This window comes from Bidens hawaiensis, unplaced genomic scaffold, assembly GCF_021521415.1.
Source record: "Bidens hawaiensis isolate Kalapana, Puna unplaced genomic scaffold, B.hawaiensis_p1.1 tig00024248_1, whole genome shotgun sequence".
Classification (NCBI taxonomy): Eukaryota; Viridiplantae; Streptophyta; class Magnoliopsida; order Asterales; family Asteraceae; genus Bidens; species Bidens hawaiensis.
In genome coordinates, this window is record NW_027493818.1 from 121,007 (window position 1) to 132,753 (window position 11,747).

Here is an 11,747-nt window from a genome sequence, read left to right on the forward strand (position 1 = left end):
AAAAGCTTCTTCTTGAAACTTACCCCAACTGAATACTATCGACTTTCGGGTCATACCGGTCAACGGTGCGGCTATCTTAGAGAAACCTTCGATGAATCTCCTATAGTAGCCAGCTAACCCTAGGAAGCTTCGTATATCAGTCGGATTCTGTGGAGTCTTCCAGTTTGCTATCACCTCAATCTTGATTGGGTCCATGGTAATCCCTTCAGGATTGATCACGTGACCTAGAAATTGCACTTATCGCAACCAGAACGCGCATTTCGAAAACTTATCATACAACTTCTCTTTCTTCAGAGTCTCCAATACTTCTCTCAGATGCTTAGCATGATCGGACTCGCTCTTGGAATAGATCAATATATCGTCGATAAAGACGATTACTGACTTATCCAACATTGGCTGACACACCCTATTCATCATGTCCATAAATGCTGCGGGAGCATTTGTTAGACCGAATGACATCACGAGGAACTCGTAGTGTCCATACCGCGTCCGAAACGTTGTCTTAGGGATGTCTGCCTCTTTTACCTTCAGCTGATGATAGCCTGATCTGAGATCTATTCGTGAGAACCAACTTGAACCTTGCAGTTGGTCAAACAGATCATCAATCCTTGGCAAAGGATATCTACTCTTTACCTTAACCTTGTTCAACTCACGATAGTCTATGCACATTCTCATACTTCCATCCTTCTTCTTCACGAACAACACTGGTGCACCCCACGGGAAAACACTTGGTCTAATAAAACCCTTGTCGAGAAGTTCTTGCAGTTGGGACATCAATTCTTTCATCTCGGACGGTGCTAGACGGTAAGGCGCTTTCACGACGGGTTGGGCTCCTGGTACTAAATCTATCTGAAATTCTATCTCATACTTCTGGGTAGTCGCACACGATAGGAACATCTTTCATCTCTTTCGTCTCGGTTGTAGCGTTGACAATATACGCCAGGTAGAGCTTCGTACTCAGACAACCAATCCATTCCCAAAACTACATCAAACCCTCCTAAGGTCATAACATACAAGGTAACCGGGAACTCATGTCCCTCTAACTCTATCTTACAGTTCTTAACCAGTTTCATTATTTTAACCGAAGCGTCACTAGCGGTTTCTACTATAAAAGTTTCAGACATTCGGCAACATTTCATTTTAGCTAATTTACTAAACGGTGTAGCTATGAAACTTTTATTCGCACCCGAATCAAATAATACTGAAGCAGAAATACCGTCTACTAAAAACGTACCAGTTACAACATCCGGAATCTGTTTAGCCTGTTCCTGGGTCAGCATGTAGGCTCTAGTCCTTGGCCTAGCTTGATCGGTATCCTTCTTTCCACTACCTCCAGCTCCACCATCTGTACACTCCCTTGCCATATGACCCATCTTACCACACTTGAAGCATGCGGGTTTTGCATCACATTCATTAGCATAGTGCCCCACCTTCCCACACTTATAACAGGCATTTTTCCCAAGCCTACACTCTCCGCCATGAGCCTTTCCACATTTGTGACACACATCCGAACCAGTGCCCCACTGGCACTCTCCACCGTGCACTTTCCCACACATCTTGCACGTCCTTCTCTCCCACACCTTCTGCTTCTTGTCCTTAGATTTCCACAACTGGGTACCAGGTCATTTAACAGGAGCGACCCACTTCTTGTCTTTCTTCTCTTCCCCGGCCACAACATCGTCCGCAGCCAGATCCTCATAAACCATCTCTGCGAGTTCGACAGCAGAGTCAAAAGTAGCAGCTTTATTCGCCCTGACCAGCATGCGAACCTTTTGTGGCAGTCCCCTCACATAACACTTGATTCTCTTAGCCTCGGTGTTGACCATATCGGGTACCAACCTAGACATTCGGTTGAACTCGGTAGTATACTCACGATGTGTCATCGTCCCAGCTTTCAAGTTCAGAAACTTCATCTCCGCCCTCTCAACTTCGGCAGTCAGCACAGAACTTCTTCATAACTAACTCCTTCAGATGCTCCCACTTCATGGCCTTAATCTCGTCCCGAGTCTTCCTCTGCTCCACACTTTCCCACCAATACATCGCCTCTTCTTCAAACGATTGGGTGGCATAACCGACAGCTTGATCGGGGCGACACTCGCTAATGCGGATAATTTTATCCATGGTGGTTATCCATTGAAGGGTAGCGATTGCGTCTCCCAAACCAGTCAGCTTCGGCGGGTCACAACCTTTGAAGGACTTATAGTTGCAACCACCTCGGTCCCTCTTTCTATAATAAACCTTCACAGACCTTACCACACTCGAAGCCTCCCTCTCTCCTTCATCATCGTTCCTACCACCTCCTCCCGCTCCTTCAGAAGTTCCTTCACGGCCTCCAGCAGATCCCTCTGGGTTCATGTTCTTCACTGCAGTGGCTACAGCTTGGACAATAGCTGCTTGGATTAAGGGATCTAGCTGAACCCCTTCATTGTTGTTAAGGTTTCCTCCAACTGCACTTCCTTCTTCTTCAGTGTTGGAAGCTGTTTCTACCGAAGGTCGTTGGACACGACGAGGCCTGCCACGACGTCCAGTGCGGCCTCCTGCTACAACAACTGCTCTAGATCCAGCCATCGTATTCTGGAAAGGAAAACATAAACGTCATCACCCAAGGAACCATCTAGTACAAGGATAGTAAGGCTAACAGGTAATAACAGTGGCCAATTGTGATTAGCTGATCACGTTACTTTCCGTGTCCTATACACTTCTCCTTATGAGACTATTTGTGCTGGTTCTATCCTAAACAGTTAATCAATCAAATAATCCTATCTCTAACATTCACATATCATTTCTTTAGGAATTAAGCTAACATTAACATACATATTCAACCATACACTTTACCTTTTGAGCTTGCTTGAGTGACACATAGCTATCTTGACCTGGCATCTTCTTTCTTTTCTTACTTTAATCCAATTCTTTGTTCGAGTCTAAGCATATAAGATGCTTAAATCTCACGAAATTTTCTCTGATACCAACTTGTAAGGCCCCGTTACCGGTAGCCCTACTTTGGTGTTGGATTTACTCATAAACACGGTTCTTAATATCCGAGTTAATTAAAACTTTACGCGGAATATAACTTCAACCATAACATATTACAAAACTGTCAAATCTTGTCTTAACAACATTTCAATTTATTTAGACATAAAACATAGTCTTTGAAAACATCATAACATTTTCTTGAAATGCCAGTATCTTCGATTCCATGCCATGTGTCTTCAATCATGCGAGCTGCCTCAACCTATTTGCCAGCGTGCATACTAAAAGTCAGCTACACTGAGTGAGTTCTAGTTAATCACATAACTTACTTTACATACACATACACGTGCCCGAATGTACGCATTACATACTTAATGATGTGGTCAGAAATATACATATTATTATATATATTCCCTACTATATTGAGTGCACTTAAGCTAGACTTTTATTAAATACTACTCATTGTTGGCTCATATTTAAAGTTTAAAGGTTTCAAGACACAACGAGCTAAATTAGAGCACTTTACTAAACTTGAAACCGAAGAATGAAAGGTCGAGCATATGTTATATACTACTAATTATTATTATATATTAACTATTATATGTAGTAGTATTATATAAAAAAAATAAAGAAAGAAAGTCACGTGAATGAAGGCATGAAGCCAACATGATGTAATTATAAATTGCAATAAAGTTCTATTCTGTTTGCCAGCTTGCGTTGGAGATTTAATGAATGATTTTCGGATACAGACAAATCTAAATATATTGATAGTTAAATAATTGGGCTCCCTATTTACAAAATATGAGTGGCATAGTAAAGGAACAAATAGTTCAAAAGGCTTAAGTGGGCTTATAGTTTTAATCAAGGGGCCTTTCATTTATTCACGTGGAGTTAACCTAATGTTTTAACTTGTGAAAAAAGTTAGAAATAAGGGGTTGAACGGCAATTTAGAGATATATATATTTTGTTGGGTGTAACAGGTGAGGGGGGATCCCTACATGAGAATCATCAGCCGCCGTCACATTATTTATTTTGTTGAGGTTTGGTAGGTCTACGGCTAACAATTGAAGTCAACATACTATTATTCTTATTCTTGGCTTTTTAGAACGCGAGAAGTTGGTGATACACAGCAGCTGCAAGTCAACCACGAGAGGAGTTTACATCAACTCAACCAAACGTTTCTATTATTCGGTTGACTTTATTAATTTTTATTATGAATTCTATTATTGAACTTATTTATTTTTTTGTTTCGAACATGATTATTGGCTAAACCATTTTAGTTATCTAGGCTTGTGATGATGTTTTGTTGACTGTTTTCGACTAGTCGGTTTTCGGGTTTTGTTTATGGGATTTTGATTAATTAAAAGTTTTGATTAGTTTTATTGGATGTGTCTCATGCGTATTTACTTTTGATTTGTGTCTAAATAAATGTTTCACATGTTACTTGATTGAATGTCTTTCGATTATAGGTTGCATGTTAGGGTTGTTTACTTTGTGTTTGCAACTTGTTTATGGTTTATTGAGCTCATTCACCATAGAAACTGATTTTTGGCATATTATTAGAAGTTTATATTCGTACCTACTTAAATATCCGACGGGTGATAAGTTGTCGGGTTTGTCTGCGTTGTTAGGGTTTTAGGTTAAATTAGCTGACAGTAGGTTTGCCTATTTTTTCCTTAATCTCACTGTTTACCCGTGTCCTTTAAACTGTTCAAAACCACCCCGTGTACTTTGATGCATTGAGATAGTGAAACAGACGGGTTAGCTGTTTTATAGGGTAATTAATCATAATTGGTGAACTGACAGGTGAGCTAATAAGCCGGTGTTTTTATATGATCTCTAAGATTTCTTTTTTGGTGACACCTTGAGAGTGATTAAGGATCCATTAAGTTTCCTAGATTTTCATATCTTTAGATTCCCGGTTCCCATAACATTTTCCCGTAACCGATAAAATCCCGAGTCGTCACAATTCAGATTCCTTGCCTGGGTAACTCTTTCTCATATTTGAATTTACTAAAGTTTTTATCCGGTAATTTAATTTTCAAGTTTAGTTTAATTTATTTAAGTATTTAGAATAATTAATTATTAGTTTTTAAATAAAATAAATAAAAATCCAAAACTATATATTTTCTTAATTATTACTTTAAATTAGCTTTTAAAACTAGTCTCGTTATTTAAATTAGTGTCTTTCGGGTCCGATATTCCCGGTCTTCCTATAGCTATTCTACACCCGATAGGTTCACTTGCCAGTTGCTAGTGGTTTGGTTTAGGGTATTGTAGGTTTTTATTACTCGTTGTGCTTGGTCATTATTTGCTAGATATTTATATATCACTTTGCGCACATCAAGCTTTTGGCGCCGTTGCCGGGGACACTTGGTAATAGCGAACTAGTTTCTATTTGCTTTTATTTGTTTTTAGTTTAGTTTTAGTTAATTAATTAGTTTTATTTTATTTTATTATTTAATTGCTCTTGATTGCTATATGTGCCTTGATTGTAACTTGTGTGCTCTAGGGATAAGCTTGGGTCCTTACTCTTATACTTGTTTTTCAGCATATGCGACGTACACGTTCACTAGGACCACCAGAGTTCACGGATTTAGACGAACCCGATAGAGATTTTCGTGAGCGCCGTAGATTTCACGTGCTCTACGCGAAAGCAAGGTACACGTTTCTGATTCCACTTTAGATATGGGAGATGCTAACCCCCCCTAGGCGTACGGTTCACTCGAGAGCGAACGAGGGAATGATGGGGAGACGGTCTTCTATCACACGTCCAGCGATGCCCGATGCTAATAACTGGCAGATTCCGACCAACGTCGTGAATTCCATCACTAATTCTGCCCCATTTCACGGACTTGAATACGAGGACGCGCCTGGCCATCTGAACAAATTCACTCGTATTTGCGACACTTTCAATATTGCCAACGTCGCTCGTGTTACTATATACCTTCATCTTTTTCCATTTTCTCTAGAGGGTCGTGCTTCATCGTGGCTGGAAAACCTTCCCCCTGGGTCCATCACTACCTGGGATAATCTTCAAGCTAAATTCCTTAAGAAGTACTTTCCGCCATCTAAAGCCTCGCGACTCCGTGATCAGATCTGTTCCTTCCGCACGGACCCTGACGAGCCATACCCTTTGGCTTAGGAAAGGTTCCATAATCTTCTTAGTAGATGCCCCCAACATGGTCTACTTGAATGGGTTGTAGTCGAGAAATTATATTACGGGCTGACCTTTGAGATGCAGAAGAGATTCAATACGTCAGCTGGAGGAAACATGTTAGAGAAGATGGATATAGATGAGTGTGAGTCTTTATTTGAGAGTTTCGCCCTAGCCGAGCAGTAGGAGCCGTCCGCCCGAGGTGCTTCTAAAACAACTACCTCTTCCGCTCGAGGCATTTATCAGGTTTCAAATGATACTAGCATCGCGGCTGCATTAGAGGCAATGCAGAAAGATATCCGAGAGTTGAAGAAGATCGCTCAAAAATGCGAAATATGTCGTGGAGGGCATGATACAGTTGATTGTTCGGTCGATCAACAGGAGAAGGTGGACTACTTGGGTAATCAGAGTCGCGGAGCGAATACCTACGGTAACTCAGGATGCAGAAATAACTCCAACTATGGTTGGAGGTCAGGAGGTAATGCTCAGGGTTTTCACCAAAGGCAGGAGCATGTTAGTGACCCAAAGGTAGCAGGAAGTTCAAGTGTGGGAAAGAGTAGTGGTATGGATCCGGATCTTAAGGAGCTTCTAACTAAGCAATCTACCATGCTTTCTCACCTTATTAACAGAGATACTAACACACAACATAGACTGGCTGAGCACGACACCCTACTGAAAAACCAGCAGTCGTCATTTTTGGAGATGTCTCGAAAGGTGGATGAGATGATGAAGCAGATGCTACCTAATAAACAAGTCGGAGCATTTCAGGGCAACACAGAGCTTAACCCGAAGGCACAGTTAAAGGCGGTGACCACCCGTAGTGGCAGAGGAGGTGATCGAGAGCAGTCGCCGGCAGATGATGAGGAGCCGGTGGACGAGGAGATAGAGTTGGAGACTCCTGTGAGGGCGCACGAGAGGCGAGTCCCAGCAAGTACCGCGTCAAACGGTGAGTCTCATGCAGAGAAAGTTGTTGAGAAGAAGATTGAAGATAAGAAGAGTCCCGAAGTCGATCTTACTCGAGTTCCGTATCCTGCTCGTCTTCTGCGGTAGAAGTATGCGCAGGAATATGGACATTTCTTGGACATGTTTAAACAGCTAAAAATCAATCTTCCGTTTGTCGAGGCACTCCAGCATATGCCTAAATATGCCAAATTCTTAACAGATCTTCTTTCGAATAAGAAGCTGGAGGGGCTTTCGACAGTATGTCTTAATGAAGGATGCTCTGCGGTAGTCCAGAACAAGCTGCCGGAGAAATTAGCAGACCCGGGTCACTTCACGATCCCGTGTTTGTTTGGCAGCTCGACTGAGAGCTACGCGTTGGCCGATTTAGGTGCTAGCATTAATCTGATTCCATATTCTCTATATAAAAAGCTAGACCTTGGCGAGCCAGTTCCGACGCGCATGAGTTTATCCTTGGCCGACCGCTCTGTCAAATATCCTCGGGGAATTGTGGAAAACGTACTCGTTAAAGTCGATAAATTTGTTTTTCCCGTGGATTTTGTTATTCTTGACATGGAGGCTGACGATCAGGTCCCACTCATTTTGGGACGACCCTTCTTGCGTACTGCTAAAGCGCTTATTGACGTCTTCGACGGCAAAATTACACTTCGTGTAGGGGAGGAGAACGTCACCTTCCATGTTGTCAAATCAATGAGAAACTCTAGTAGTCAGGACGATTCCATTTACTTTCTTGATACACTCATATCTCAGTTTGAACGATGTCTTGACTACATCTCTGGAGCATATTTGCTCAATCAGGAGGACGAGGTTGATGTTCCTCTGGAGCACGAGCTGAGCATTCTTGTCAGCTCACCTCCTGAATACCCCGAGGTGTTCACGGTTGCCGATAGCACCGAGGGGCCGAAGGAGAGACCATCTATTGAGGCACCACCGTCCCTCGAGTTTAAAGAGCTTCCTCCTCATTTGGAGTGTGCTTTCTTGGATGGTGAGACCGATTTGCCCGTCATCATTTCTTCTCAGTTGACGAATGATGAGAAGTCGAGGTTGGTTGATGTGCTCAAGGCACATAAACATGCTATTGCGTGGAAACTCATGGACATTCAGGGCATTAGCCCGAACTTTTGCACGCACAGGATACTCATGGAGGATGAGTACAAGCCTGTAATCCAACCTTAGAGAAGCCTTAACCCTAACATGTCGGAGGTGGTCAAAAAGGAGGTTATCAAACTCCTCGACGCAGGCCTGATCTATCCCATCTCCGATTCTTCATGGGTGAGTCCTGTTCAGGTTGTCCCTAAGAAGGGAGGGATGACAGTTGTCACTAACGAACGTAACGAGCTTATTCCGACTAGGACAGTCACAGGTTGGCGGGTGTGCATCGACTACATGAGGCTTAACGACGCTACTAGGAAAGACCATTTTCCTCTTCCGTTCATCGATCAGATGTTGGAGCGTCTATCGGGGCGACAGTTTTACTGTTTTCTTGATGGATTTTCAGGTTATTTCCAGATCCCGGTCGCACATGAGGATCAGGAAAAGACCACATTTACATGCCCATACGGTACCTTCGCGTACAAACGTATGCCTTTCGGGTTATGTAATGCTCCAGCTACTTTCCAGCGTTTCATGGTAGCGATATTCCAGGACATGATCGAGAGTTCCATGGAGGTTTTCATGGACGATTTTTCGGTATATGGGGACTCATTTGATCAATGTCTTTCTAATCTTGAGAAGAAGATGAAACGGTGCATAGAGACTAAGTTGATGTTGAACTAGGATAAGTGCCACTTCATGGTGACTGAAGGCATTGTGCTCGGGCACAAGATTTCGCGAGACGATATTGAGGTAGACAGAGCTAAAATCGACACTATTAGTAGACTTCCTCCACCGACTAGTGTGAAATCCGTTCATAGTTTTCTCGGGCATGCGGGTTTTTATCGTAGGTTCATTAGAGATTTTTCTAAGATCACCCGACCCATGACTCGCCTTCTAGAGAAGGAGATCGCATTCGACTTTGATGCTGATTGTCTGAAGGCATTTGTGTTTCTTAAGGGGCAGTTGGTTAACGCCCCTATCTTAGTAGCACCCGACTGGAGCTTACCCTTCGAGCTCATGTGCGACACTATTGATTTTGCAGTCGGGGCTGTTTTAGGTCAGCGGAAGGACAAGCACTTCCATCCTATCTATTACGCGAGTAAAACCTTCAATGACGCTCAGGAGAATTACACGACTACGGAGAAGGAGCTTCTAGCAGTGGTTTTCGTGTTCGAAAAATTTCGTTCTTATCTCGTGTTGTCCCAAACCATCGTTTATACTGATCATGCGGCATTGCGATACCTTTTCGCAAAGAAAGATGACAAGCCTCGCCTGATACGATGGATTCTCTTGCTTTCCGAGTTCGATATTGAGATTAGAGATAAAAAGGGAGCGGAGAATGTAGCTGCGGATCACTTATCACGTCTGGAGGATCCAAGAGAGAGCATATTAGAAAGGATGCCGTCGGGGATAAATTTCCCCACGAGTCATTGATGATGGTGAGAGTGAGATTTGAGAGAGAGCCAGTGTTGTACGTAAGTGATGAAGAGGAGGGTCTGCCATGGTTCTTCGACATTGCGAATTATCTGGCCGAAGGAGTAGTGATCAAGGGCATGAGTTATCATCCGAGAAGGAATTTTTTCGCAGACGCCCGCCACTACATATGGTATGCGCCGTATTTGTTTCGTGTTGGCGCCGATCGAGTTTTGAGGAGGTGTGTGAGTAAGGAAGAGAGCCGTGAGATTCTTAGTCATTGTCATGAGGGTTTAACTGGAGGCCACCATGGTTCGTCTTTCACCGCTAGGAAAGTTCTAGATTCCGGCTTTTATTGGCCATCGATTTTCAAAGACGCACACGAGTTTGTCAGACAGTGTGACGCATGTCAGCGCACTGGTAACATCTCATCCCGTAATGAGATGCCCCAAAACCCTATTCAGGTTTGTGAGGTTTTCGACGTTTGGGGCAATGATTTCATGGGTCCGTTCCTTTCTTCTCGAGGGAACCGATACATTCTCGTGGCTATCGACTACGTTTCCAAGTGGGTTGAGGCTCAAGCCTTGCCCACTAACGACGGCCGAGTAGTAGTGGGATTCTTGAAGAGGTTGTTCTGTCGGTTTGGTACTCCCAAGGCTTTGATCAGTGATAGGGGCACACATTTCTGTAATGCCCAGATGGAGAAGGTGTTGGCACGATATGGGGTCACCCATCGATTGTCCACCACCTATCATCCACAGACGAGCGGGCAAGTGGAGAATGCAAACCGAGGAGTTAAACGAATCTTAGAGAAAACTGTCGGCAAGAACCGAAAGGACTGGCTTGACAAGTTGGATGATGGACTTTGAGCTTTCCGCATAGCATTTAAAATGCCTATTGGGACCACGCCCTTTAGGATGGTTTACGGGAAAGCGTGTCATCTACCGGTTGAGTTAGAGCATAGAGCATATTGGGCGTTGAGATCTGTTAATCATGACCTAACCCAAGCTGCGTTAAACCGGTATCTCCAAATTCATGAGGTTGAGGAGTTGAGAGATGAGGCGTATGCGAGATCATGGAGTTATAAGGAGCGTACGAAGGCGTTACACGATCAAAAGTTGAGGAAGGTGAAAGAGTTCAAGTGTGGGGATCGTGTGTTGGTTTATAATTCCCGTCTAAAGTTGTTTCCAGGTAAGCTTAGATCGAGATGGTTTGGTCCGTATACGGTGAAGGCGGAATTCCCGGACGGTGCAGTTGAGTTAGTTGATCATGAGGGGAGAGCGTGGAAGGTGAACGGCCATAGGTTAAAGCATTATATTGGTGGGCCGGTTGATTCGGTTAAGGAAGATGTATTTCTCCTCGACATCCCTACTTTGATTGATTGATAGGGATAGGCCTCGGGAAATACCCGAGTGTAGAGTTTGTATACTTTTTATTTGTTTTCCTTTATTATTATTATTATTATTACTATTATTATTATTATTTTATTTTTTTTTCTTTTGTATTTTGAGTCATTTTTAAGTTTTAGAGTCCGTTTGATGTCTGCTTTGGGTGTTTTGAGCTTTGTGTTGCAGGTTTGGATACTTTTGTTCGTACTCAATCTTCATTCGGACGGGGGCGTTCTGAGCTTATTTGTTTGTAGAGGATACCCAAAAGCTGCGGCCGCGAATGAAATGCTATACGGTCGCTTTATTGGAACATGACATACGCATATCATTGCCATATTACCAGGGGAGTGTTCCATTTTCTTTATGCGTTGTTTTATTTTATTTTATTTCTGCTTTATTTTTGTCTTTTTCTTGTCTCCCATTGAGGACAATGTGAAATTTAATTGTGGGGATGGGAAACTGACGTTTTTAATTTAAAAATATTATAAAAAAATATATATATATATATAAAAACGAAAACAAAAGTTATAAAAAAATTCAAAAAAAATCAAAAAAATAGATAAAAAAACGAAAAATACAAAAAAGTTATATAAAAAAAATTTTAAAATTAAAAAAAATGTCCCGAAAATTTATTTTGCACATAATGGAAAATGATATTATTGTTTAAGGTTGATCTTTTAAAACTACTATTATATATGAGATTAAATAACAAATAGCGCACTTAATTTGGGATGTGTCGGTAGGCCCAACTAGTTTTGATAACC

General features: G+C 42.3%; 2 protein-coding genes across 2 annotated transcripts; both read left to right on the forward strand.

Moving 5' to 3' along the window:
- Nucleotides 1-7,261: 7,261 nt before the first annotated feature.
- LOC143568917 (uncharacterized) lies at nucleotides 7,262-8,263 on the forward strand. The gene has a single exon (XM_077054947.1). The coding sequence runs from the start codon at nucleotides 7,262-7,264 to the stop codon at nucleotides 8,261-8,263; it is 1,002 nt and encodes a 333-aa protein (XP_076911062.1).
- A 2,222-nt stretch (nucleotides 8,264-10,485) lies between these two features.
- Nucleotides 10,486-10,980, forward strand: LOC143568918 (uncharacterized). The gene has a single exon (XM_077054948.1). It carries the CDS (start codon nucleotides 10,486-10,488, stop codon nucleotides 10,978-10,980), a length of 495 nt encoding a protein of 164 aa, XP_076911063.1.
- The last annotated feature ends 767 nt before the right edge of the window (nucleotides 10,981-11,747 follow it).